The sequence below is a fragment of the Pichia kudriavzevii genome, chromosome 2, assembly GCF_003054445.1.
Source record: "Pichia kudriavzevii chromosome 2, complete sequence".
Taxonomy (NCBI): domain Eukaryota; kingdom Fungi; phylum Ascomycota; class Pichiomycetes; order Pichiales; family Pichiaceae; genus Pichia; species Pichia kudriavzevii.
The window spans coordinates 2,091,491-2,118,312 of record NC_042507.1 but is presented as its reverse complement, the minus strand read 5'-3'; the positions used below and the strand labels follow the sequence as shown (position 1 = coordinate 2,118,312).

Below are 26,822 nucleotides of genomic sequence, written 5' to 3'. Positions count from 1 at the left end.
TTTTTTTCTGTATTGAACGATTTCCTTTTTTTTTTTAATTTCCATTTTTTTTAATTTCCCTTTTTTCTAATTTCCATTTTTTTTAATTTCCTTTCTTTAAATTTTCATCTAGTAATTTCTATTTGGTGTTTTCGCATTTCTCCTCTTTTTTTTCTCGCGTGACTTTTAGCTTTAAAGAAAATTCACAATTTGCAAATGTAATTTTGTATTTCCTCTTTAGGAAGGTAGGAAGAAATCTCACTTATAGTAGTTTAGTAGCTGGAAATTCATGTTAATAAGGTGTTACATAAAATCGAACTTACGCAGCAAAGAGGGAGGAGAGAAAAAAAAACGCCAGAAAAACAAAGACATCAATTACAATCATGCATGGTTTACGTTGAACTGACCAATTGGCTCCTAGTAACAAATACGAGCTTCAACTTTAGATATGGATACTGGAGCGATGGCTAGTGACTTTGGACCTTCAATGGTCAAGTCATATGGGGATTTCCCCGATTATGAGAGGTTGAAGAACGAAATTACCGACTTTATACGGGAATACAAGTCTGATCCTAGTTACAGCTTGAACGACCAAGTTGCAGCTGATTTTTATGACCAAAGGACTGAAGATATAGACCTGTTGAACGAGGAAAACATGGCCGCTGCTACTGTTCCCAAGTATATGTTTCTCTTGCAGAAAGTTGCCAACCGGGAGCTAGATGAAATCACAGTTGAATTGGACGATATTATCAGGTTTGAAAGTTTGTCGAGCGTTTCTAATGGTTCTAATTCCCTTGCAAATGAAATCACCAAGAATGCACATCACTTTGTCGAACTTTTCTGTAGAGTAATTGACGAAAATTTGCCTGAGCCTAACAAGCCTGTTGATGATAAAGAAACAGTTTTGGATGTCATTATCCAGCAGAGGAAAATACGTACACGAACTCTTCAACAAGAACGCTCGAGAGAGAACCAATCAGATCATCTAGACCCAACTACAACAACTACCACTACCGAAGATGTCAATGACGAAATGACTACTGCACATGAATTGTTCCCACCACAATTATTGAGACGCTATAATCTCTATTTCAAACCATCTACTGGAGCAAGTGGGAAAGCTAGCAAACCACTGAAAATTCGAAATGTAAAAGGTGAACATATCGGTAAGCTGCTCACCGTTAGGGGTATTGTAACAAGAGTTTCAGATGTTAAACCCTCAGTTGAAGTTCAGGCTTACACTTGTGATGCCTGTGGTTATGAGATCTTCCAAGAAGTTAAAACTAAAAACTTTACTCCATTATTTGAGTGTCAATCAAGTATCTGCTCGCAGAATCGGAAGGCAGGTAGATTATTCCCAAGTACAAGGGCATCAAAATTCTTGCCATATCAAGATGTCAAAATCCAAGAATCCGCTAGTGATGTGCCACCTGGTAATATCCCAAGGATGTTGACTATCCATGTGAGGGGTACCTTGGTCAGATCAATGTCTCCCGGTGATATGGTTGATGTTTCTGGTATTTTCTTACCTCAGCCTTATACTGGCTTCCAAGCATTAAAAGCTGGTCTTTTGACAGAAACTTATCTTGAAGCCCAATATATTAAACAACACAAAAGAAGATATGAAGATTTGGGTTTAACTGAGGAAGTTAAACTGAAGATTGAAAACTTAAGAAACCAAGACAATTATTACGACATTTTGGCATCTTCTATTGCCCCAGAAATTTTTGGGCATTTGGATATCAAGAAGGCTTTATTGCTATTGCTAGTTGGAGGTGTGACCAAGGAAATGGATGATGGTATGAGAATTAGGGGTGATATAAACATTTTGCTTATGGGTGATCCCGGTGTTGCCAAATCGCAATTACTCAAGTCCATCTCCAAAATCGCACCTAGAGCTATCTATACTACAGGTAAAGGTTCTTCTGGTGTTGGTTTAACTGCCGCTGTTATGCGGGATCCAATCACAGATGAGTTGGTCCTTGAAGGAGGTGCATTGGTTCTAGCTGACAATGGTGTTTGTTGTATTGATGAATTTGATAAAATGGATGAGAACGATAGAACTGCAATCCATGAAGTTATGGAGCAGCAAACAATTTCCATCTCTAAGGCTGGTATTACAACTACATTAAATGCAAGAACTTCGATTTTAGCAGCTGCAAATCCAATTTACGGCCGCTACAATACTAAGATATCACCAAATGAAAATATCAATTTACCAGCTGCCTTATTATCAAGATTCGACATTTTGTTTTTGATTTTGGACAAGCCGGATTTAGATAACGATATTAAACTAGCTGAGCATGTTGCATATGTTCATATGTTTAACAAACATCCAAGTATTGGATATCAAACCGTTGATGAACAAACGATCAGACAATTTATTTCAATTGCTAGACAGCATAACCCAATTGTTACAAAGGAGGCTTATGATTATGTTGTCTCAACTTATATCAAATTAAGGCAAGAGAGTAAAAAAAATGAGAATTCCAACAGATTTTTCTCTCATACGACTCCAAGAACATTACTCGGTATTTTGAGAATGTCCCAAGCCTTAGCTAGAATCAGGTTTTCAGACAAAGTTGATACTGGAGATGTCAATGAAGCATTGAGATTAGTGAATGCAGCGAAGAACTCGTTGTATGATGATGATACAGAAATTGAAGAAACGTCACAAGAGAAACTTTTTACTATTATCAAAGAATTTATAGCTAGTGAAATGCAGGCAAACCATTCTAAAATCGTTTCCCTCGAAAGGTTGAAGGAAATTTGTCGTATGAAGAATTTCAGAGAGGATGAAATCAATGAATGTATTGAGAAATACGAAATGTTGAATATATGGCAAGTCATTGATAATGGTAACTCTTTGACCTTGATTGACGTCAATGATGAGGATGATGATTTGATGAATGAGGATTTAGAAGAGTTTTAATCACTTGCTGGTAACCTGCTTTTTTTTCCCCTTCAATTTTTGGTTAATTTTTTCAACCTTTCGTTTTATATTTTGTACACAACCCATCTATATTCTAGATTATGTATTTTTATTAACTCTATTATAAGTTTATTTTATGTGATACCCAAAGTTATACAAATAAGCTATCCTTAACCCTTGTTAGATCCGAACTGCTCTTAATTAAGACCTAAATCTTTCTTAACCATAGCTCTACAAATTGGGTGATAAATCGTTTCGTACTTAGCGAATGTAGCAAGAGCTAATTCTCGGTCAACTTGGTTCAACATAGAATAGGAAGGTCTAACAAATTTCATTCTACCAACAGTACCTAGCCAGTCAGCTAGCTTTGGATAAGCTTCCTTTACATGAGCAGCAATTAATAATCTGAACCACCTGAAAATAACTTCTGCATTGTGGGATTCTGGATATTTGCTGTAAACCTTCGCCATCAAATCGAGAGCCTTCTTGCCATCATTGGACTTCCAGGTAAAACCATTTTGGCCTTCATAAGATACTAGTTTGTCAAGGAAAACACCATTTTGATTAGCACCAAAAGATTCAATATCATTCGATGAGAAAGTCTCAGGTAGCCTTTCAGGGCTTTCGCTTATTGTTTTCACCCACTTTTCGGCTAAATCATAGCACTCGTCGACTAAGGTGGTATCAAATTTAGGTTGTGGAGGCATACCTGGAGTGTATAACCAAGTCTTCCAGTCAATTGTATCCAACACATCTTTCTTATCGGAGTAAAATCCATATAAAGTATCCAAGAATTGATAAGTATCTAGAGATTTGTATTTGAATTTGTTGAAATAGTACTTGATAAATGGATCAAAAGCTTCCTTTGAGCCTAATGTTTGTTCGATATGGAACAATAAATTGAAACCCTTCTCGTAGGGAACGGTTGAAAAACTATCATCCGGATCAGTACGATCCTTTAAATCTTGGACCAAAGTGGAGAATCTGGATGCAGATTCACCCATTGACTGAATTGAGTTAGTCAAATCATTCCAACCGATAATGGCGGAAAAATGTCTGAATGATTCACCGTGGATTTTACCTTGGATTCTTCTTTCAAGATAAACGGTCCAACCTTCATTCAACCAAAAATGCTCAAATGAGCAGTTGGTGACTAAATTACCAGACCAAGAATGTGCCAATTCGTGAGCTATAACATCAACATTCTCACGATCGCCCGAAATTAAGGTTGGAGTAGCAAAAGTACAATTAGGGTGTTCCATACCACCAAATGGCATTGATGAAGGCAAAATTAGAACATCGTAATCTCTCCATTCATATGGGAATACGATATTTTCGGCGGTTTGGATGAAATTTTCAGTATCTTTTTCAAATTCATATTGACACTTATCAATAAATGAAGGTTCGGAGTATACTTTAGATCTTGGACCGATATCTGCATCAGTTAAATCACCACTTGCGATCGAAACAAGATAAGAAGGAATTGGAACAGGTTGTTCAAAATGGTAAATAGTGCCATTTTTCTCCTTTAATAAACCGGAAGTTAGTGTGTTCAATGGAGAATTGAAATAATAGGTGAATGGCGATTTGATTGCTGGTGTATCAAAGCAGGGGAAAAAAGATCTTGCGTGGATTGGTTCACACTGGGAGAACAAATAAGGATTTTTCTTACCATCAGTTTGGGCTGGTTCCAACCATTGTAAAGCGGTACAGTTGTCTGTTGTTTCGTACTCGATTTTCAAAATGAACTCTTCGTTAGTTGCCAATTGGTGGTTGATACATAGGGGAGAACCCAATGGTTCGATTCTATCCTCGACGGTGTAGTCATGGATTGGAGAATCATTGATGGAAACTTTTTTGATGTTCAAGTAGGAGCTATCAAGGACAATTTTTTCAACATCAAACAACGTTTGGATATTGAAGGATATGGATCCAGATAGTTTCTTTTCATGGAAGAGAACATCCAAATTCAGAGTTGTATTAGAAACCTTGAAGTTGGTGTAGTTCGACAAAGTAGAAGGGTCATATTCTGGAGAGGCCTTTGGTAGATGAGGTTTCAAAACCTCCATCAACTTCGCAGAGATATTTGGATATGCGTTTGAGACTACAGACATTTGTCGAGATTGAGTGTAACGGCGAACTGTGGCTGGAAAAGGGGAAAGAGAGTAACGTCTAAAGAATGAAGACCGCCAGAGAGATACCATTAGACGGAAAACCGTTAGAAGATAGAAAAAAAAAATTCAGAACCTTTCTATACTGCTGTGGCTAGATCAGAACACGGTTATGAGTCTTGTCTGGTCACAAATGATAAATTTTATCTGTACCACAACAGAAAAGATAATGGAATGCCACTTTTTTCTCTCCTATGTTCATGCTATAGTAAAGATAAAATAAGGAAAAAGTGTCGAGCCTTCCCCCTAAACGGCCTTCTCAAAGGGTTCGCTTATCTGTCACGTGCTGATGTGTAGGGTTTGTTGCTGGACTGTACCAGCGACAGTCACATGAACGAAAAAAAGGGCGGGAAAAAAAGCTTCGCAGCTCGATTTTTTTTTCTGCGTCACTTTCCCTTTCGAGGTAGGGACAATCTCTGTCTCGGTTTCAGTCTCAGCATCAGTGAGAGTCTGAGAATGGAGAGGAGGAGATAGATATTGGTGAACTGTCCCACGGTAAACTTCCATAGAGAGCCTTTAATTTCTCCTTTCCCTCTTCACAAGAAGCTAAACGGTATGTACCTCACCACCCTGTTCATTAAGTTCTTCTAGTTTTGCTCTTGACAAACAAAGGCGAAAACTGTATGGGCGTTGAACATATAACACAGCTGAATCAATGTATCACTGAAAAATCGTCATAGCAAATAAAGTCATGCTAGTGTATCAAATAACAACTGGGAAAATTGTCAGGCTAGTTATTAGAGTCTACTTAGAAAAGGCTGGATATATGTATGGTAGTGTTTGTTTCATGTTTACATAAAAGTCATTGGCTTAAGCATCATTCACTTGCAAAATTTAACACAATAAGATTAAATATTGAACTGAAATAACTATCAGAAGATCAAATGACAAAGTAACCTTGTTTAATAGTTTGGTTTTTCATTAAGATAGTACAATCGGTAACGATTTATTATGTTAGAAAAAAAATATAACGTTTGTCTTCATCATGTTAATACCGCCTTCAATATTTACCATGCTATATTACAATTTGCGCAGACTTTTCACGTTTTTTTCAAAAAATTTTGCATTTCAGTTTCTGTTGGCAGTAATTGATCAGCTCAAGATTCTTGTTGTTTTCCGCAAAGACAAATCCTAACATTACCCCTCCTCTTTTCTTCCTTATACAGTCAAGATGCAAATTTTTGTCAAGACCTTAACCGGTAAGACCATTACCTTAGAAGTTGAATCTTCTGACACCATCGACAATGTCAAGCAAAAGATCCAAGATAAGGAAGGTATTCCACCTGACCAACAAAGACTTATCTTTGCAGGTAAGCAATTAGAAGATGGTAGAACTTTATCCGACTACAACATCCAAAAGGAATCTACCCTTCACTTGGTCTTGAGATTGAGAGGTGGTATCATTGAACCATCCTTAAAGGCTTTAGCTTCCAAGTACAACTGTGAAAAGTCCATTTGCAGAAAGTGTTATGCTAGATTACCACCAAGAGCTACTAACTGTAGAAAGAGAAAGTGTGGTCACTCTAACCAATTAAGACCAAAGAAGAAGCTTAAATAATTTATTTGCTTTATTTTGTCTTGCTATATTAACACCGTGGCAATTTATAATTTAATAAATATATAAACTTTAAGTATAACTTGCAAACTTCGAAGTCGTTAAAGTTACAATCAACTGCTTTAATTCTCTAAAGATGAAAAATACAAGGAGAGGGTTGAAGCGCTTAAAGGATGCCTTTGGAGGGGTGCAAAAAGCAGGCCCTTTGTAATTACTGTTCTACTATACTTCGAAGACAGGAACTCCACTAGATATAGATTTAAAGAAGTAGAATAAAAGTTGCATCAAATTTTGCAATAGATATACTCTACTGTTTGGTTTGAAATTTTGACATTTCCATACATGCCCGGACCTGGAGATATACTGCACACAAACCATAAACTACAGACTAGAAAAGACTGGATTAGCTGCTGAAAACATTACCAACCACGAGACTGCGGAAAGCAATGCGGGATGACATTGATACCACTTTCAGTATGCCTTGGTTCTATAAAAAGAAGTAAAGTAGGCCTAAGCCTCAGTGTGAAAAAGTGCAAGAGTGTACATTACAACTCTCGCTGAGATCCTGTTGAGGTAAACAAAAATTGAAACACACAATGAAAGATTATCATTTTTCCCTGTTTCTTCTTTTTCGTTCAACAACTCAAATCTAGCTATCAACAATAGGAGACCCGTCAAAATGAGTAACATACTGACTACTTTACAAAACATTAATGTATGTATGAAGAGAGATTGCCAGTGCACATTAGCTAATCCCATGGTTAAGGCATACCCGATACTAACCAGACAATACGTACAACGTACCGTATCCAAACAGATCAACAGTATAACTGATAACTTGAGTATTGAAAACATCAAGGAAAACTTTGGAGTGATCCAATCCAAAATTTCCTCATTACGTCCTCCACAAGAGTTCTTTGATGTTCGTCATTTCAGTAAACCATCGAACTTTACGGAATTACAACAACGTGTCACTTATAATTTGAACTACTATCAGTCGAACTACGTTGCAATTGTTTTATCTTTGTCCTTGTATGCACTAATCACCAACTTGTTGTTGTTATTTGTGATTGCCTTAGTTGGCGGAGGTGTATTAGCCATCAGTAAGCTTGGTGGTGAGGATTTGGTCACACCAATGGGAAGGTTTTCAAGCTCTCAATTGTACACTGGCCTATTGATTGTTGCACTGCCATTGGCTTTCATTGCATCTCCAATCAGTACAATGATGTGGTTGATTGGTTCGTCCTGTGTCTCAATTTTATCACATGCTAGTTTCATGGAGAAACCAATCGAAACTGTCTTTGAGGAAACCGTTTGATCTCTGCAATTAAAACTGTATAATTTAGTTATAAGATTAATTCATTCCCTCTAAGTGGTGCAAAGTTCCTATGTTCCCCTCTTACTAACTTATACCTCTACTTTAATGTCTACCGCCGGCTTTCCAAGACTACAAACTGGCATTTTGGTGTTACTCATTGTGATAGTTGTATATATTTCAGTAGAAAGAAGACCCAAAAAGTATCATTCATGGATAAATCAGATACTATCTAGCTTGACTAACGCGGTGGTTAAATTTCATCATTTCATACAACTATCAGTCAATACCCTCCATCGCTGATGATCCACACAATGGACTCATTGTGAGAAAATCATGGCGATTGAGCTACAATTGAGAGACAAGAAACACAATAAAAGCAAGGAGAAACACAAACAAAACAGAAAACAAAAAGTTAGAATGCAAAAGTAGGAAAAACTCCTAGATAATTGTTGTTAAGTCAGTAGAAAGAAGACCCAGAATTATCACTCATAATAAATCGGTATAAGCTTGACTTTGCGGTGGTTAATTTTCATCATTCAAACAACAAGATAGACATAGAGTCCATCCAGTGTTCTCACTGGATTGCAACTGTATTGTCCTTGGCTAGTGTGCACCAATAAATAAGGGACACGCACATTCCACCTAACTAAGAAAAGTGGGAAACGATACCAATTTATACAAACTGGGCAACTCGCGGCTGAGTTCCAAGCACGGAATACCCAAAGCTCACACCGGTTAAGGGTTTCTCCCATATGGGAGAAGGGTGGGAGGGATGACAGGTGAGAAATAGGTGGGAAGAGGGCTAAAAGGAACAGGAGGACAACCTCTAAGTGATGTATTAGAGTCGTGTTTGGAGAATCTCAACAAGTAATTTCTATTAGTCGTTATAGATTATATAGAAGTTAATTATAAACCGATAAAACTGCAAAGCCCATATTGGAAGTAAGTTGGGAGAAATAAGTGTAGCCTGAGCACAATTATAAACCTAACTTGGTTCTCTTCCAGTGTCTTCTCTTTGCATTGTATCTGATCTTGTTGTTAGTTCTTAATCTGATCCATTGTGGCAATGGTCTGTTTTGGTTTTGTGCTTTAGCTAACTTTTGCTTGACTCTGAAGGTCTTTTGAGACTGTATTAATGAAAAGGAGAAAATCCCAAAAAAGGAAAGACATGTCTTGTTAGTATACTGTATTCAATTTGAAGAAATAGAAAACAAACAATTGCTGGTTTCCGCAACGTATCCAGTTGTATCCGACACGTCTCCAGGTTGTAGAGTGAACGTCCACAATAAGAGGATAAAGCTTATCGTCTGGCTGGCTGTTTGTGTCTGTGATCTAGCTGTACACACACACACACTAATTCACTAACATATGAACGTTTAGCAAAATGTCAATTTTCCACATCTTCATACAAATGAGTCTTGTGGACTATATCACCTTAACCAAATGGACGTTCCCCCCTCAACATGTTTGTGGTAAGGTTCACACTTGTACTGGCATCCACTCGTAGGTTCTTGTACATACAGGCATCTTTGTTTAACGAAGTATCTGCTAAATGGAATTCCAGCTATGAAAACCCAAACTAAACCACCTTTAAGGTATAGTATTCCAAGAGAATGTAAAAAAAAAAGACTCCCCCCAACCAAATTCCACCCCTCTCTCACTTTCCCCCCGCGTGTTCCCAAATCCCCTCTGTTCTCTCCCCACTGGACAACATCTGCGGTGCGCGGGTGTCTATATGGATTTGGTAAGACAATGGGGGGTTGGAGGGAAAAAATAGAATGCACCCGGATTGTTTTCTACAACAAGTAAAGTGTTGCTGGTTGCCCTTTTTTTTTTTTTTTCCTCGCTCCTAAAGCGGAATCTGAAATTTTTTTTGACGGTTTTTTTTGTTTTTTTTTTTTTCAGTACAGCTCTCTCAGAGTCGCGACCAGGCGTGTAAGATGTGAAAAGTATGTGCATTGGCGAAATTTCATTCTCCTTGAAGATGTTCAAAGCTACTGGTAGTTGAAGAATATCTTTATAGCCACGACAAACACCAGCCAAGATGACCAGAACTTCCGTCCTCGCAGATGCATTGAACGCTATCAACAACGCAGAAAAGTCCGGTAAGAGACAAGTCCTAATCAGACCATCTTCCAAGGTCATTATCAAGTTTTTGACTGTTATGCAAAAGCACGGTTACATTGGTGAATTTGAATTTATCGATGACCACAGATCCGGTAAGATTGTCATCCAATTGAACGGTAGATTGAACAAGTGTGGTGTCATTCAACCAAGATTCAACGTCAAGATCAACGACATTGACAACTGGACCAACAACTTGTTGCCAGCAAGACAATTTGGTTACGTTATCATGACCACTTCTGCAGGTATTATGGACCACGAAGAAGCAAAGAGAAAGCACGTCTCTGGTAAGATTCTAGGTTTCGTCTACTAAGCTTGGTGTCTCATATACTGTTGACATTAGTGCCCTCTGTTTTTCCTTAGTAAAAGTTCAAACACCCCCGTGTTCTATATACTAGATTTATAGATATTCTAACAATATATTACAACCACTAGAATTGCAAGAGGTTCTTGTACATAAAGTCGTCTAGGTGAACCTGGAAATGTAGATTTACGCCGTTTGGAGCTGTAGAAGCTAAAAAGTGCAAGTTAAGATTATACTACATGTTGGGTTACTCGGGTAATGCAAATGGTACAGAGTACTGGCCCTATATACTGTAGTGATTGAAGTTCGTGACAAGATGATTGTTTTTTGCGGGAATTTGCTAGTAGTGTTGAGATTATTGGTAGTAATGCAGATTGACTAGATAGATGTAAGAATTTCAGTAGTAATAATTATAATGATTATGATAATGATTATGATAATAATAATCATAATAATAATAGAAAAATAGTCAGCTGTGACTGTTATTCCCCTCTTTCTTACTAGTCATCCGCGCACCACACACAACAACACACACCCCGCACACCTCTGTTGTTGATGCCAATTCTGGGTTTTTGTTGTGTTTTTTTTTTTTTCGTTCCGCAATCACGAATTCCAATTTCGAGGAAAATTCTCACTGGAGAAAAAAATGGAACGCTCTATACTAGAATTTCTGGCAGCGTCTCCATCTGTTTGACTATTGAGTGTCTTTGAATCCTCTAAAACCATCAACAATGGCTACTGGTATGTACATGCACACATAGAACACTGCAGGAACTAGTGTATCTTGCCTGTCAAATGATGACCCAGCAATGAGAGAGCTGCTATTAGAGAGATTACATCAATCATCATGTAAATGATAACTCTACAACTGGAATCAAAAATCAAGGTCAAAAGGAACGTAAATGAGAAGCGAAATTGAAACTATGATCAATAGACACCGCCGTGTTTAGACTATACACATAATTCAGTTGAAGTAGACGGATTCAGAAAAGTTCAACTTAATCATCCGTAAGGTAACGTTTGGCCTGTATTTATTTATTTTTCACTCAATGACACATAAGTGGCTTGGAAAAGGTGTGGATTATCGATAAAGTTCTTCTGTTATATTGAAAGCATACAAGAAGAAAATAGACATTCCGCAAGACAGCCAGGAGCAAAAGAAAATTCAAGTATAAGAAAAGAAAAAAATTGAACACTCTTTTATGTTATGGCTAAGCCAAACCTCTTCTTTTGGGTTCATTCTTTCTACCATTTGTATGGCACTGTTTCAGTTTACTAACATTATTCCCCCATGGTTCATTACAGAAAACGTTACTCTTGGTCCACAATCTCAAGGCACCTCTGAAGTCTTTGGTGTTGCACACATCTACGCTTCCACTAACGATACTTTCGTTCATGTTACCGATTTATCTGGTAAGGAAACCATTGCAAGAGCAACCGGTGGTATGAAGGTCAAGGCTGACAGAGATGAATCTTCTCCATACGCTGGTATGCTTGCTGCTCAAGACGTTGCAGCTAAGTGTAAGGAAGTCGGTATCACCGCAGTCCACATCAAGTTAAGAGCAACTGGTGGTACCAAGTCCAAGACCCCAGGTCCAGGTGGTCAATCCGCTTTAAGAGCTTTAGCTAGATCTGGTTTAAAGATTGGTAGAATTGAAGATGTTACTCCAATCCCATCCGATTCTACTAGAAAGAAGGGTGGTAGAAGAGGTAGAAGATTATGATTTAATAAATTGTTTGCTGTCTTGTTTAAACTCTTTATTAATACATGTCTTCTCTTTCCTCTAATACATTTTTTAAAAATTCATAAATCTGCTGTTATATTTATAATTTAGGCATTTATAAAAAATCAGAAATCCTCTATATATCTATGGCAAGCGTCATTAATAAATTTAGTAATGTACAAAGAATATTGGTCTAAAGATTTCATCATACCGAAAGTTGGAAACCCAAGGCTTGAAAAAAAAAAGGATCTTGGTTTGTTTTCAAACATGTGTCATGTCCACTTATTGTCACATTCCGAGCCGGCAAAGATGTTATCAGTTACCTCCATTCTCTTAATATCCTTCATCTTACGTGTTGGATTCTTTCTATTTGGCCTCTACCAAGATGAGTATATGCCTTTACCGTACACAGATATTGATTATTATGTGTTCACAGATGCAGCTAAATTCGTGGCTGACTCTCAATCGCCCTTCATGCGTGCAACCTATCGGTACACCCCATTACTTGCATGGATTCTAATTCCAACAACTTTTAAATATAACCAATTATGGTTTTCGTTTGGTAAATTGGTCTTTATTGTGTGTGATTTAATTACGGGATATTTATCATTACTCACATTACCTTCAAATCATTCGTTTTTATCAATTATTTGGTTGTTCAACCCAATGGTGATTACAATTTCCACTAGGGGTTCTTCTGAATCCTTACTGACGTCTTTCATTCTGCTTTCGACATATTTTTTGGTTAGAGCTAAAAACTCAAACAAATGGTTAATTTCATTCTCCGGATTGTTGTTGGGCGTTTCCATTCATTTGAAGATATACCCGCTAATTTACGTTCCAACATATTTGTTATTCGTTGATCCAAATCAACCGTTGCATAAACCAATGACTATGAAGAGAATACTATTTGTTATCTCATTGGTAATTGGTTTTATCTCTTTATCATATTGGATGTATTCAATTTATGGTATGCGGTATCTCAACGAGGCATATTTTTACCATTTGATACGATTAGATCATAGGCATAACTTCAGTGTCTACAATATCTCACTATATCTTCACTCCGCTCAAGACAAGATCAGTTCATTACAATTTGAAAAGATAGCCTTTATTCCACAATTAGGATTTTCACTGGTGATTGTACCATTGTGTCTACAAAGAGGCTTTAAATATCCCATACTCAAGGACCTATTGATCTACAAAGTAATGTTCATTCAAACTTTTGTTTTCATAATGTTCAATAAGGTTTGTACATCACAATATTTTATATGGTTCTTATGTTTGCTTCCGCAGTATCTTGCCTCTACAAAATTGGGGGTGAGGAAAGGTCTGGCATTACTCGCCGGATGGATATTAACTCAAGGTTTATGGCTATTCAATGGTTGGAGGTTGGAATTCCGTGGTGATTTGAACGTTTTCCAAACGGGTTTGTTTTATTCCAGCTGTGCCTTTTTCCTGTGGAACGCTGTCATGGCAAGCGAGTTCATCCATGATGTGAAAATGCAGATCTACGAAGCTGAGCTCTTAAAGGATAAAACTGAATGATCTGGTATTCCACCTTTTTTATAATTGCTGTACAAGTACAAATGACTAAACAATACGCTTGCTCGAATGCTAAATTTAGTGTGGCCAAAACATTGATTGCGCTTCCGCTGGCTCGTAAAAAAACTGTGCTTCAATGCATCTACACAGAGTATAATTCCTCCACTTTTTTCGTTCCTCTTGCTACGTTGAAGGTCAAGGTCTAAAGTCTCTTTTATCTTTTACACAATATTTGTTAAATTCCCTATTCTCTATTTAGTCTTTAAGGGAAAAAATTGAGCTACTGCTTAGTCATTTAACGCTTTTTTTTTCCAAAACATGGCTGAGACTTTTGAAATAAGGTCCAAATCTTTCACCATTAAATGGGTTGATGTTCCCATTAACTCAAAAGTCGAATGGAAAATCAAGCCGTTGAAAAATTCCCTTACATTAGGTATTTATGAATATAAAAATGACACAATTGAACATTCAAAACTAAATGGTTCCTCAAATTCTTTGAAATCATCAAACGAAACCCATAAACCAGGCTTATCGTCAGAATCGTTGTCAGTTCTGGTTGAAAATCTGGATATCAACGAAGTTCACCAGATTCCACACAGATTTTTCACTCAGCTTCCAAAGAGTTCTTCCTCTTTTCAATCTACTACTTCATTACCTAGTGGGAATAACCATAATCATCAACACCACAGAAAAGACGAATTTTCTAAAGATGTTGATTCATTGCGTACTTCAATCAATTCATCTAATGGAACCCTTGAAGAAAGGTTGGATAGATTCCTAATTAAAAAAACATGGCTGGGCAGATGTCCCGGTGATATCATTAAATCCGGTAAAATCAATTCACATAACGGTGGGCTATATGCCTTTGTATTTGATAACACTTTTTCGAAAACCAAAGCTAAAACGGTACTGTTAAAATATGAGATCAAGCCTCTAAGCACTTCCGTCCCTCCACCAAGACAGAGACTTATGAATAGTTCTATTTCCAAGGCTAAATTTGAGGGAATAGAGCAGAATAAAGGACACCAAAATTATCACAACTCAACTAGAATTCTCAATGTTAATGGGATCCAATATCTTGAAGGTTTTTTGATGAAGAATAAAAGGAAAAAAAATAAAAGGCAATTTAACAGGAGGTTTTTTTCTTTGAATATAACATACTCAATTCTAAATTACTACCTGGGTGACAGCTCCAACAGAATTAGGGGCAATATGTTAATTACCCAGACTGTTATATCAGCTGATTCTTCGGAGCTTATGTTCTATTTGGATTCGGGTATGGAACAATGGATTTTGAAAGCTCTAAATAAAAATGATTTCAACACCTGGATCAATGCGTTTAACTTTATCAAAACGCAGAATAAAAAATTGAAAGACTCAAAATCAAGCATCGATCAAAGACTTGCCATTGGTGGTACGTCAGAGAATATGTCGGACGACGATAGCAACTCATTTGAAAATGGCAATTCTTCTTCATTTTATGATAGCAAAACTCCTCGTTGCCACCGTCACTCAGACAGAACAAATTCACAATTTCAAGTTATTGAATCACAGATTTCAGAATTGAAGGAGTGTGTTTCTGCATTGCTCGATGTACAAAAGAGTCATGATCAACATTTTGGCGGTAGAGTATCAACACCTTCAACACCTGAATTATCAAATTCTTCAAAATTCCCAACAACGCAGCAGGGATCCTTATCAATTTCAACATCCTCGACTTCGAATAAACCAGATAACAAGGTATCTACTCTTGAGGCACCGCAGATTCCAAATAATACGCCATCTAGGAAACCATCATTTTTGCAGAGACTAAAGAAAAAGAGTTCTCAATCATACCTCCAACAAAATGATAATAGTTTGAATATTTCCTCACCGATAACAACCCCGGATACGCAAACATTTGACCTTGAACAACCACGCAGTCTGACATTGACTAAATCTGGCTCGTCGGCTTCATCTAGTGGACTTGTTGCCACTGACGGCAAATTAAAGTTAGACACTATTATGGAAAAAATTTTGGAATTAGAGTCGAACTATTCGGATTTATTAAAACAGGAAATTGGCAGATCCAGCTCAAGGTCGCTAGCTCGATCAGACACTCAGGCAAGATCATTGCTATCGCAAGAGTTTTATGATGCCGAAGAATATGTGAATGAGACATCCAACGGTGTTGTGATGCTTGATTCAAGTGCTGAAAATCGAGAATTTGAGAAAAGGCAGTCGATTATAAGTTCTGACTTATTTCAAAAAGATATGGAGAAACTTGCACTGGATGTAATTGACTCGTCTACTTCATCTTCATCGGAGGATGAGGAGGAAAATGAAGAAAGCACATCTTTGAAACTGAGTCGGACCGATTCTCACGAGGAAAAAGAACATGATTTGTGTCCATTGCCATATGATGGACCTTTTAATCCAAGAAATGATGTCCCTCCTGCCGCATGCGAACCTCCATCTCTTATCTCTATTTTAAGAAAAGGTATCGGTAAGGATATGGCTGGTATAAGCATGCCAATTGAGACCAATGAACCGCTGTCGTTTTTACAGAAATATACCGAATGTTTTGAATACTCAACTTTAATAGATAATGCACTACGGGCGCCGATGGAAACCGGTGAGAGGATCTTGACGATTTCTGCATTTGCCGTGAGTTATTTATCTTCCTATAAAGACAAGGTTCGATCAATAAGGAAGCCCTTCAATCCCTTATTAGGTGAAACTTTTGAGTTGATTCGACCAGACATGGGCATTCGGGTCGTGACAGAGAAGGTTATACACAAACCGTTTGTTATGGCGGCACATGTTGATTCCCAAAATTGGTACATTGATCATTCTATACGTCCACAACAAAAGTTTTATGGTAAGACTGCAGAGATTCAAGTTGATGGTACATTACAGCTAAAGTTGAGGAATTCTGATGAAGCATACGAATGGAGTCAACCAAATACAGTTTTAAGAAACGTAGTTTCTCTAACGGGCGAAAAGTATACTGAACCTGTGGATACGATGACTGTGAAGTCTAATAAAGGCTACAAATGTGTCATAACATTTATTTCACAAAATGGTAGGTTCACCAGCTCTAGGTCTGAGAGGTTGGAAATGAAGGTCTATAGTGGTAACTCGAGCAAACCACTAAGTTTGACTGCTGATGGAACATGGACTGAAGAAATCAAGCTAAATACAGGAAAGTCAATTTGGAAAATATCACCAGAATTACCAAATCATGAAAAAAAATATGGGTTTACAAGATTTTCATGCTCATTGAATCATTTTGATGAAGTACACAAAAGCTGTGCGCCAACTGATTCTAGAAGGAGACCTGATCAGAAAATGTACGAACAAGGTAACGTCGGTGAAGCGGAAAAACTTAAACAAAAGTTGGAGGAGGATCAAAGAACAAGACGTAAAGATGCTAGTGGTAATGATGTTGTCCATCAACCCGCATTTTTTGAGAAGGGCATCAATGACCTTGATTGGAAGTTGAAAAAGGGACATGAATCTTATTGGAATCGTAGGAAATCCAATAATTGGGATGGACTTGTCAAGCTGTGGTGATTGTATTTTTAAAGCCTTTAAGTGGAGAAAAAAAATGATGTATAGAAAGTCTATTTATTAGCGATTGTTAATTTCTCTAAAAAAATATTTGTGGTTCTGACCACCAGTAACTATCAACTTAGGGACAACATCGTCGGTGCTACTGTCAAGTGTATGGGAAATTGATAGGTCAGTGATACTTGTAGGGGCCGAATTAGTTGATTTTAAGCGTGGAGACAAATACACAGACAATGATTCATCATGATTGATTGCTTCCTCGACCGCATTGTCAATTGCACTTTGTACAGTCTCTTTTTCTTCTGTAATGTTTGTGAAAATAAAAGCAGAAAAAATAAACAACACCCCAACTAAATATTGTATTGAAAGGTTCAATCCATCATTGCAGTAAGAATCAATAAACATTGTTATTGGTATTGCAGCACATAATGACAATGAAACAGATAAAGGTGATGTGATCAAAGATGCGCAAGAGGCAAAATAATCAGATAACGCATTGAAAAATGACGATGTTAATAGCATACCAAAAATGTAAAACTTTTGGGGCATTTCCAGGACTTCCCATCCCAATACATGATAAAAAAGTAAAATTGGTATCCCACAAAGTAGTGTGGAAAGACCTAGTAATCCGTACAATAAAGAATCTGAATCCGAATCTGTCTGTTTGCCCAGTTTCATCTTTAGTAATGTCATGAATGCTGAATAGGCAAAAGCTCCAGTTATAGCCAGTAAGTTCCCAATGAGTTCCGTACTGAATTTGGATGCTAATGTGACTACGCTTATACTGGAGGCTTTATTGGAAGTTATCAAGATGATCCCTAGCATGGAAAGGCAAACAGATGCTAGCTTCCCCAAGGTGAACCTTTCGATATTGCATAAAACACCTAGTATAAGTGAGAAAACTGACGAGGAAGTTGCTAAAATAGTCTGGTTTGATGCAGAAGTGTAATTCAAAGCGGCCGATCCAAAATAGCAGGTTAAGAAATAAAATAGCGATGCTGTAAATGCTACTTTCCCAATCTCAGATTTGGATAACCTTACCTCCGGAAGTGACATTGATTCCTCCGCAGCATCCATTGATGAATAGTTTTCATGGCGGTTGTGATCGTTCAATAGGTTCATGTCTCTCCCATATGCGAGAAATTCACTATACAAAGGTCTGATGCCGAGGAATAAGAAGCAACTACCATTCAGATAAGCAGCCAACAGGGGATGATGATAATCTGTTTTCTTCATGACGCCGTTCATCAATTGAACAGACAGTATCCAAAATGCAACAGTCCCAACCAAATAGATCAAACCTGTAATCCACACACTTGTTTCCTCAACTATGATGATTTCACGTACATCGCTCAAAATGTTGTGTTCGTCTAATTCATCATTAACAGTATCATTTGGATGGTCGATAAAATGGAGCAAGTTTGCAGATGAGAGCGATCTAAGGGCTGGGGACTTGAAAATCTGAAATCCAGGTGATTTATCCAAACGAGGGGAAGTGATTACATGTGTTGACATTTTTTGGTGTATAAATCAATCCCTTCATCACTTTAAAACAAAGTGTAAAGGCACATTTCCTATAGTAATTGGATAGTTGTTTTAATTCATCAGGTTTTACCCTTCAAGGAATTCTCCCCCCCCCCCCCCCTTATCAGGGTAAATAATTCTGGCGGAAATTGCCTATTTGGGACTGTGCCGCGGAGGAAATTTTCAAGCCGATGAAGCAGTTATAGTTGCCGTAACTTAATATGGTGGCTATATAAGAGAAAATTCTATTCCAAGTCCATTGGAACAGTGAAGAATTCAAAATTTGAAGAGTAGAAAACAATTAAAATCGTGGGGAGAGAAAAACGTAGCTGACAAGTATATGATAAATTTTTTTCATGTAAAATCATAAAGTAAAAAGAAGTAAAGTAAAATATAGTATAGTATAGTATAGTATAGTAAACATTTCTTGAAATGCACCCGTGCATCTATATGTTTATTCTGAATTACTCAATCTTTTGAGAATTGCTGGAGGGTGATAAAACGGATTTGTAGCTTTTGTGTTTGGAGATATGCTTCCAACTCTATCCTTTTGTATTTTCAGAGAGGGAGAGGAGGTTGAAGAAAATGAGGATGATGTCGAATTGAAGGAAGGTAAAGGGGTTAGCAAAGGTACTGCACTAACAGACTGTGATCTGAATCTGTTGATAGTTTGGTTTGAACGTTTTGACTCTGGAGAAACAGGTTTGGTGATTCTCTGTGGTTTGTTCAGATTTAGAGAGGAATTTGAATGTGAATGTAAGCTACCAGAGTATCTGTTCTTCAAATTTGAGGTTAAATCTGTAGAGGAATTTCTCTTTTTTCTCAGCTGTTCCTTCATCTTGTTGTTATATAAAATGTTGGAAATTGTCGACGACTCTTCCAGCAACGGCTCTGTAGAATGAGGAGGGAGATACGAAGACGTTGTCCATAAAGGATCAGAAGGAGGTAGTGGTTGATTCAAGGGGTTGTCAAAATCTAGAAACTGGTCATTTGCGTGCATAGAGTAAGAAGAAGTTGAAGGGGTCAACAAGAGTAACTCTTCTAATGGGTCATATGAATCCGACAAATCGGAATCATTTAGTAGATTTTCATCATTCACCAAATCATTGATTATTTCACTGGTCAACCTCTCTTCTTGTGTCTCGAAAATAGGGTAGTTGACTTTACTTTGAACATTTTGGTACTTATTGAAAAAGGGGGTATCAGAAGGATCGTTGACCAAATTATTTTTCATTCTCTGGTAGTGAACAAAGTTACAGCATCCAATACACGAGGAACCGGATATACAAGAGAGAAGTGGTGCGTTTATAATCCAGGAGATAAAAACCAAAGGATGTAGAGTGGTCCACGAATATCTTAGAAATGACGAATGGCTGTATTTAAGTGACAGTGACGCCCAGAATGGACAACCACGAGGTGACTTGAAATTGTTGTTTACTGAGCTAGAAGAGTATTTCGACCAGCGCTGATCTTCTTTTGCAAACTAAACTGGATTGGATAAACAACAATGCAGGAAACGTTATTTTAACCCTATATTGGACCTTAGTTGCGCTTCATTGTCTTACCATAAATGCTGCAGATCTGCATGGTTAACCCTGTCCCGCTTCCACAGATTTGCTACATTGGCAATAATGCGGATTTTGGTCCGCCTTTTCAATAAATTTTAGTTCCACTGTGGCACTTTCTAGACCAAAATGGGAATTTCTAACTCCAATTTAATGCGAAATTAGCCCCGGTTTCCCCGCGGCCAATGGTTAATTTTTCACTTTATTTTTATGCATCTAATTTCCACCGAAAACATAAAAAGATTATATACACAATACGTACATTACATTGGTTACTACTATACAAATTTCCTTGTTGGTTCACCCTTTTGGTTTATCCTTTGTTGTGTCGTTTGGTTTGGACACAGATAACCGGGAAGAAGGGGGGAAGGGGAAGGGTAAGGGGAGAAAAATCAATTGTCAAAGTTGAGTTTCCGGGGGCGTATTGGTGACACGTCTCTTGACAACTTCTCTACCTTGTGCTCTCCAGTATGGTGATTCACATATTCGATTTCACCAGCAATGTATTTATCCCGACCCTCATGGCGTTGCACATGAAGATAATCACTGAATTTCTCAATTGGAAATTCATGGCAGCTACTAAATTCGCCCCTAAAAGGATTGGCAATTTTCTCATGGTTGACCCCTTTGGGGACTTCGTCTTCTGATTCTTCTGTATCTGCATCTGTGCTTCCGTCATAATTCAATAGTCCCTTAATTGACATCTTGTTGCCTCTCTGTGGGGTCTGTAAAAAATCAATTTCCTCAACAGGAGTACTAACAACTGTGGGGTCAAACTTATCACTGACTCTCTTGAATTCAGAGAAATTTAACTTTTTGGGCTTGATTCTCTGTGCTTCTTCCGATAGCTGAACATAAAATTTCTCTCCTGTAGAATGATAGACTAACTCGAGCTCCTTATCAAACCTTGAATTGTGATCGGTACGTATTTTCCTATTAGTTGTTTTTTTCCCAACCTTATCCACAATAAATGGATTCTTTATACTTTTATGGACTACTATGTCATCCACTTTATTCAACTCGGGGTATTTCAGCTTCTCCTCCCCTAACCTTCTGATGATATCATCACTTCCAATTTGGTGTCGTGGTGTTTGTGGATCCTTTGTTGGATATTCATTACAGTCAAGTTGGATCTTCAGCTTCTCTTGTAGTAGTTTGGTTTGAGAATCCTCCTCACTTTCATACTCACTAGAATTGTAGTTCATTAATTCGTCTTCCTTGTTTGAGTAGTCTTCGCATTTCATCAGACTACTTTTACCAAAATCCAGCAACTTCTTCGGCTCAATCTTATGTTCCTCATTATACCTGGCCCTACATTCCAATAATCCTTCTCTTTTCCTGGGACCTGGAGTAAACGGCAACAAACTGCTGCCTTCTAAAGCTGAGTCCGATACTTCCCATTTGCGGTACCTTGGCGTAGTCTCTGGGGTTCTCAATGGGTTCATCGAATTCTTCTTGGTGTTGAACACATCGAGTGTTGCATGGCTTTTATGAGTGGTGGTTTGCGGTGACATTGGTAGCAAACTACATGGGAAGTCCTCTTCGCTTCCCTGCACACAAGGTGTTTGCGGTGTAAACAACATAGTGTGATTCTTTTCGTATTTTTTGCTCTTGATGGAATGGCTGTTGATAATCGTCACATTCCCAGTATTGCTGCCACTACTGCCCTTATGTGGTGTTTGGAAAAAAGGATTATATGCCTCATCTTCCATTGGCGGTGGGGTTGATGGTTGACGACTCATGGCTTAGTGACGTAAAGGTTTCTTTCTTGTATCCAAAGTTATAGCCTTTTCTCCCAAGGTGTGTGTGGTGCTGTTCTGTGCTGTTGTTGTTGCTGCTATCTGGCTTTAATACTTTTTTTTTTTACGTTTGAGTCTTTGTAGTGTATGGTACCCGTTGTCTTGTCGATCCTGTACTGGCTAGCCTTGATTGAAACGGTGTCTCTGAGGAATTGGTGGAGAAAGCAGTGATGTAGCAAATGAAAAAAAAAGAGATAGTCTTATCCTACAAGAGATCAATAGAACCACTATATTTGCCGTCTATGATTCTTCCCCCTTGTTTTCCAGAAAAGAAAACTAGAAATACAAAACACAAACAAACGATGTTTACATTTCTCATTAATGATAAACCAGCATGTATTAAAAGACTATTGACAAATTGGCATTGAGCGAGAATGCCAATACTTTTTTTTCTTCCCGCCAACTCTGTTATTTTCTCCTCTGTTCCTGGAACCAGCCACCGATTTTAATAATACGGATTAGGAAAGATAATTGAACATGGAAATTGCCCCTATGCGAAATTGCTAGAATTGTTAGTTATACAAGTTGTGTCATTGTGTTCAGTGTATCTATAATATTTAGTGTATCTATAATATTTAGTGTATCCATGATATTTAGTGTATCTATAAATTCAGAACCACATCGGTGGCCACAGAGGCGCTCACCACGTCGGGTGGAGGATGTAGCAGTAGACCCTCTTTCGTATTTCCTCGGTTTCCTTGGGGTCGTCGGGGAACATTGGATGGTCCCAATGGACCATTTCCACGTGTTCAACGTCAAAATTGAACAGCTCCTCGGCGTCACTGAAGAACTTGAAATCGTTTTCCACCATCTTTGGCACTGGTCGGTGCGGTGACCAGACAACCAAGCATCTACCACCACTTCTGGGTTTGCCCTCCTCCAGTGGTTGGATGAGTTCCTTGCATGATTTGAGGAGTTTGTGGTGCTCGCTGTGGTTGAACACCAAGTCACTCATAATGAGGAAGTCGGCCTTGCCGTTGCCGCCTAGTTTGCGGGAAATGTCCTCAACCGGATTACCCCAAATGAAACCTTCAACGTCTATGATCTCTTGTGCCGGCGAATACTCCAGATGTTCAACGTTGTACTTGATGTTCGACAACAAATCTGGATCTGGATAGTCTGTACATATCACCCTCTCTGCTCCGTTCAAGGCACATAGTAACGATGGTAGTGCAGACGCTGCACCAAACTCAACCACCTTCTTCCCCCTAACTTCTTTGGGATGCTTTTCAATGTAATTGGCAGTATACGTACCTGCATTCCATAACAAGTGCCCCCATAGGGGGGATTTGCCAACCAACCTCAGCTGGATTTCATCAATAGAATGATGGAACTCTGGTGTTTGGTATTTTCTTTCGTATTTGGCAAAATGTGAAGGAATTTCCTTTCTTTGAAACTCCTCAGGTTCTTCAAACAACCCACCGTCAAAGAGAGACTCGGTATCTGACATCCTTCAGGTGATCCTTGTGTAGTTGTTCGGTTCTGTAAGTACCGTGTCGACATATAATACAATTCCAAACTTCTTTGCAGGTGGAGGAAATGCCCGCAAGAAAAATATTGGAAAATTTCCTTGAGTGAGAAGATTTACTATCCCGTTAGATACCATATTTCAAAACATAAATCGACACTGCATGCACAATGTAACTATTTATCTGATTTAAAGGGGAAAAAGAAGAAGAAGAGGAGGAGGAGGAGGAAATGGACCAACCCTGTAAGAAAACAAGGGGGTTTCAGAAGGGTTTCACAAGAGAGATACATGGTTTACAAATGTATGGCTACCCTATATATGGTGAGGGTTATGGACACATTGTAACCTCCCAATCGGATGGATCGTGTTCCAATGGGTGGTCAAGCTGTTTCATTTCGTCAGTGATCAACTCGAAACTCAAAACATCCAAATTTACAGGAAGTCTAGCTAGGGTCTTTGTTTTCGGGATTGGAATGTACCCCTTCTGTAGAGACCATCTGATTAGGACTTGGGCAACAGTAACGTTCTTTTTCTTTGCGATTTCCACAGCGTCCTTATCTTGGAGACGATAACTGTGTGATAGCGGAGCATAGGCAATAACCACAATATCGTGTTTTTTAGTAAAGTCACATAGTTCTTGTCTCATACACCAAGGAGAAACCTCGATCTCATTGGCAACGGGCTTGATATAAGTGCCTTCCCATGATAACAATTCTTGCAAATGCTTAATACCATAGTTAGAAACGCCAATAGACTTGACGATACCCTCGTCAACTGCCTCTTGCATGGCTTTCCAAGTCTCCAACCTCATTCTTGGCCCTTCGGTCGGCGAATGGATCAAAAGTAAATCAATGTATCCTAACCCCTTGACTTTTTCAAAGCACTCCCTGATGGCACGTTTCGCTTTCTCGTATCCATTCTGATGGTTCCATAACTTGGTAATGTAATACACATCTTCCCTCTTATTGTTAGGATCGGACTCCAACCATTTGATAATACCATCTCCGCACAACTTCTCATTTCCATACAAAACAGCGGTATCGATACATCTATAGCCGACATTTAATGCTTCCCGAACAACCACATCTGCATTACTGATTTCCCAGGTACCTAACCCCATGAATGGGATCTTTGTTCCGTTGTTTAAAGTAATTGGCTTTCCGATAGTCATGGCTCTTTTTATCATACACAATTGGTTTACGGCAAAGAACTAAGCAGCAGTGAGTGTGTTTCTTACTGGCGTACCCATCGGGGACGGACTTATCTTTTGCCGTAAAATATCGTGCGAAATAAACTATTAATGTACCTCAGTCTCTCTGAGAAAACACCTCCCGGAAGCGCACTCACAGCCAAGACACCTTATCTGCCACAAACTACACCTCCCCGCATTAAGACCTTGTCAGTAACCTATCAAGTTCGAAATCTAGAAATAACCTTTACGTACAAAAGATTTAACATGACGTAGAGTTTTTCCTCATGATAATGTTTTTTCTTTCCTTACAAAGTCAGAATCACCTTGTCATCACTATTCACATCCATTCAATTTTGTAATAGACATCAACGTTGTGTGCATGTTGTCCAACTTTTTTTTTTCTTCTGTATGAATGAAATTGCAATTCGTGTTGTGATTGAAAAAGTGAAATTGGATGCCAAAACGACAATGTCATACACTACAACTATTTTAAAACTTTCTGTTTTTCGTAATTTAAAAAACAGTTTTTTTTTGTTCAGAAATGTTGTCTGGCTGCTCTTTTCTTGATGTAATAAAGCTTCTAAAACCAGATACACCGAAAACACGATTGCATTAATATCTACTTGATAAAATATGGAGATTAGGCGTACAATTTGATAGTAAAGCAAAGAAAACATTACTTTTGTGACCACAACAAACCATGCTGTTGTAATGCGACAAAAAACAAAATCTACAACATTATCTATTGGCGAAAAGTTTCTGACTATATAAAGCAGTGCCAAACAACTGAAACAGTCTATAGAATATTGATGTAACTGGTGGTTTGTCTAATTGGACTTTGGCAATCCGCTCTCTAAGTCAATTAAAACATCGTTTGTTTGAGTTGGGCCCTCACCTACTTGGGTCAAAATAATTCTTGAGACGCCCCTTGAATAAACCTCTCTATCTAATGCTGACAATGGGAAGGAATCGTTAATGACACCATTTTGAGGTTCATATTTTGCCCAACCTTCTAGATGACTGAAAAAATGATGGAGCATACCCAAGACAAACTTCTCATTCTTTTGTTCATAATAAATGACTGCATTTGGGCCAGCATCAAAGGTATATGCAGCAATGGTTTCCCCTGCAGACTGGTTCAACAGGTTAATCAACTTGATAATATTCTTGGAAGTATCATTCAAGTAAAAGATTGGAGGATAAGAATCCAAGCATACAGCATGGAACGAATTTGAGTCTTTCATTGTCAACTCGGCAAACTTTGGGAAATCTTTATTCAAAATGGCATTTCTCATTTCCTCATATCTTTGAGGAACAACTTCTTCAATCCTATGCTGAAATAGATCTGATGTTTGGACTGTCAATTGCATACCGCTTGTGCTTGGAACATCCTTCTTCATGTCTGAAACAACTAAAATTGCTGCTTTCATATCCGGCCAATGCTTCTTCTCGGCAATCTGGACAGCCTTGGAATCTTCACCATTATCTAACTTACCCATTTCCCATGCGACATATCCTCCGAAGAGTGACCGACATGCTGAGCCAGACCCTTTTCTTGCGATTTTACTCAATTCTGATGGATCGGTAGGCAATTTGTATAACAATGCAATAGCTGAAATCATAGCAGCAAAACCTGCAGCAGATGATGCAAGACCTGCAGCAGTAGGGAAGTTGTTTTCAGAAGCAATGTGCAAAGGGAACTCGGCAATTTTAGGTAGTGCATCATCGTTAGCTTCTAACTCTTTTCTTAGGCTACGTAAATCAGCTAAAACTTGTTTAGAACGCGGTGTATCCAGCGAGTAAGTGACATTGTTGATCCACAATTGGTCATTTTTGAAGTCGGATGAACAAGAGGCAGTTGTTAGCGTCCTCAAGTCTGCTTGATCTAGGGTGACAGAAATGGAGTTGTTGGTTGGAAGATTGAGATCCTTGTCTCTCTTTCCCCAATATTTAAGGGTCGCAATATTAACTGGACCGGTAGCAGTAGCGTGATAAATCATTTCTAGTATGCAGCTTGTGAGATTAACCCAATGTTCGAGCTACGTAATTAGGATGAGCTTCTCTTGTGTC

At 38.2% G+C, this 26,822-nt stretch overlaps 15 protein-coding genes across 15 annotated transcripts; 7 read left to right on the top strand and 8 right to left on the bottom strand.

The window, feature by feature from the left end:
- Positions 1 to 427: 427 nt before the first annotated feature.
- Positions 428 to 2,911, top strand: C5L36_0B09900 (uncharacterized protein; the record flags this gene model as incomplete). Its single annotated transcript, XM_029465370.1, has 1 exon — positions 428 to 2,911. The coding sequence occupies one exon, from the start codon at positions 428 to 430 to the stop codon at positions 2,909 to 2,911; it is 2,484 nt and encodes an 827-aa protein (XP_029321229.1).
- A 197-nt stretch (positions 2,912 to 3,108) lies between these two features.
- On the bottom strand, positions 3,109 to 5,115 carry C5L36_0B09890 (uncharacterized protein; the record flags this gene model as incomplete). The annotated part of the gene is made up of 1 exon (XM_029465369.1): positions 3,109 to 5,115. The coding sequence occupies one exon, from the start codon at positions 5,113 to 5,115 to the stop codon at positions 3,109 to 3,111; it is 2,007 nt and encodes a 668-aa protein (XP_029321228.1).
- Positions 5,116 to 6,253: 1,138 nt separating this feature from the next.
- C5L36_0B09885 (uncharacterized protein) lies at positions 6,254 to 6,640 on the top strand (the record flags this gene model as incomplete). Its single annotated transcript, XM_029465368.1, has 1 exon — positions 6,254 to 6,640. One exon carries the CDS (start codon positions 6,254 to 6,256, stop codon positions 6,638 to 6,640), a length of 387 nt encoding a protein of 128 aa, XP_029321227.1.
- A 676-nt stretch (positions 6,641 to 7,316) lies between these two features.
- Positions 7,317 to 7,955, top strand: C5L36_0B09880 (uncharacterized protein; the record flags this gene model as incomplete). The annotated part of the gene is made up of 2 exons (XM_029465367.1): positions 7,317 to 7,352; positions 7,455 to 7,955. The coding sequence occupies 2 exons, from the start codon at positions 7,317 to 7,319 to the stop codon at positions 7,953 to 7,955; spliced, it is 537 nt and encodes a 178-aa protein (XP_029321226.1).
- Positions 7,956 to 8,932: 977 nt separating this feature from the next.
- Positions 8,933 to 9,482, bottom strand: C5L36_0B09870 (uncharacterized protein; the record flags this gene model as incomplete). Its single annotated transcript, XM_029465366.1, has 2 exons — positions 8,933 to 9,082; positions 9,477 to 9,482. 2 exons carry the CDS (start codon positions 9,480 to 9,482, stop codon positions 8,933 to 8,935), a joined length of 156 nt encoding a protein of 51 aa, XP_029321225.1.
- A 517-nt stretch (positions 9,483 to 9,999) lies between these two features.
- On the top strand, positions 10,000 to 10,392 carry C5L36_0B09860 (uncharacterized protein; the record flags this gene model as incomplete). Its single annotated transcript, XM_029465365.1, has 1 exon — positions 10,000 to 10,392. One exon carries the CDS (start codon positions 10,000 to 10,002, stop codon positions 10,390 to 10,392), a length of 393 nt encoding a protein of 130 aa, XP_029321224.1.
- Positions 10,393 to 11,114: 722 nt separating this feature from the next.
- On the top strand, positions 11,115 to 12,107 carry C5L36_0B09850 (uncharacterized protein; the record flags this gene model as incomplete). Its single annotated transcript, XM_029465364.1, has 2 exons — positions 11,115 to 11,124; positions 11,689 to 12,107. 2 exons carry the CDS (start codon positions 11,115 to 11,117, stop codon positions 12,105 to 12,107), a joined length of 429 nt encoding a protein of 142 aa, XP_029321223.1.
- Positions 12,108 to 12,281: 174 nt separating this feature from the next.
- C5L36_0B09840 (uncharacterized protein) lies at positions 12,282 to 13,655 on the top strand (the record flags this gene model as incomplete). The annotated part of the gene is made up of 1 exon (XM_029465363.1): positions 12,282 to 13,655. The coding sequence occupies one exon, from the start codon at positions 12,282 to 12,284 to the stop codon at positions 13,653 to 13,655; it is 1,374 nt and encodes a 457-aa protein (XP_029321222.1).
- A 315-nt stretch (positions 13,656 to 13,970) lies between these two features.
- Positions 13,971 to 17,207, top strand: C5L36_0B09830 (uncharacterized protein; the record flags this gene model as incomplete). Its single annotated transcript, XM_029465362.1, has 1 exon — positions 13,971 to 17,207. One exon carries the CDS (start codon positions 13,971 to 13,973, stop codon positions 17,205 to 17,207), a length of 3,237 nt encoding a protein of 1,078 aa, XP_029321221.1.
- Positions 17,208 to 17,264: 57 nt separating this feature from the next.
- Positions 17,265 to 18,719, bottom strand: C5L36_0B09820 (uncharacterized protein; the record flags this gene model as incomplete). The annotated part of the gene is made up of 1 exon (XM_029465361.1): positions 17,265 to 18,719. The coding sequence occupies one exon, from the start codon at positions 18,717 to 18,719 to the stop codon at positions 17,265 to 17,267; it is 1,455 nt and encodes a 484-aa protein (XP_029321220.1).
- A 463-nt stretch (positions 18,720 to 19,182) lies between these two features.
- On the bottom strand, positions 19,183 to 19,962 carry C5L36_0B09815 (uncharacterized protein; the record flags this gene model as incomplete). The annotated part of the gene is made up of 1 exon (XM_029465360.1): positions 19,183 to 19,962. The coding sequence occupies one exon, from the start codon at positions 19,960 to 19,962 to the stop codon at positions 19,183 to 19,185; it is 780 nt and encodes a 259-aa protein (XP_029321219.1).
- Positions 19,963 to 20,685: 723 nt separating this feature from the next.
- C5L36_0B09810 (uncharacterized protein) lies at positions 20,686 to 22,035 on the bottom strand (the record flags this gene model as incomplete). Its single annotated transcript, XM_029465359.1, has 1 exon — positions 20,686 to 22,035. One exon carries the CDS (start codon positions 22,033 to 22,035, stop codon positions 20,686 to 20,688), a length of 1,350 nt encoding a protein of 449 aa, XP_029321218.1.
- A 697-nt stretch (positions 22,036 to 22,732) lies between these two features.
- On the bottom strand, positions 22,733 to 23,542 carry C5L36_0B09805 (uncharacterized protein; the record flags this gene model as incomplete). Its single annotated transcript, XM_029465358.1, has 1 exon — positions 22,733 to 23,542. The coding sequence occupies one exon, from the start codon at positions 23,540 to 23,542 to the stop codon at positions 22,733 to 22,735; it is 810 nt and encodes a 269-aa protein (XP_029321217.1).
- Positions 23,543 to 23,888: 346 nt separating this feature from the next.
- Positions 23,889 to 24,746, bottom strand: C5L36_0B09800 (uncharacterized protein; the record flags this gene model as incomplete). The annotated part of the gene is made up of 1 exon (XM_029465357.1): positions 23,889 to 24,746. The coding sequence occupies one exon, from the start codon at positions 24,744 to 24,746 to the stop codon at positions 23,889 to 23,891; it is 858 nt and encodes a 285-aa protein (XP_029321216.1).
- An 833-nt stretch (positions 24,747 to 25,579) lies between these two features.
- C5L36_0B09790 (uncharacterized protein) lies at positions 25,580 to 26,752 on the bottom strand (the record flags this gene model as incomplete). The annotated part of the gene is made up of 1 exon (XM_029465356.1): positions 25,580 to 26,752. One exon carries the CDS (start codon positions 26,750 to 26,752, stop codon positions 25,580 to 25,582), a length of 1,173 nt encoding a protein of 390 aa, XP_029321215.1.
- Positions 26,753 to 26,822: the final 70 nt, after the last annotated feature.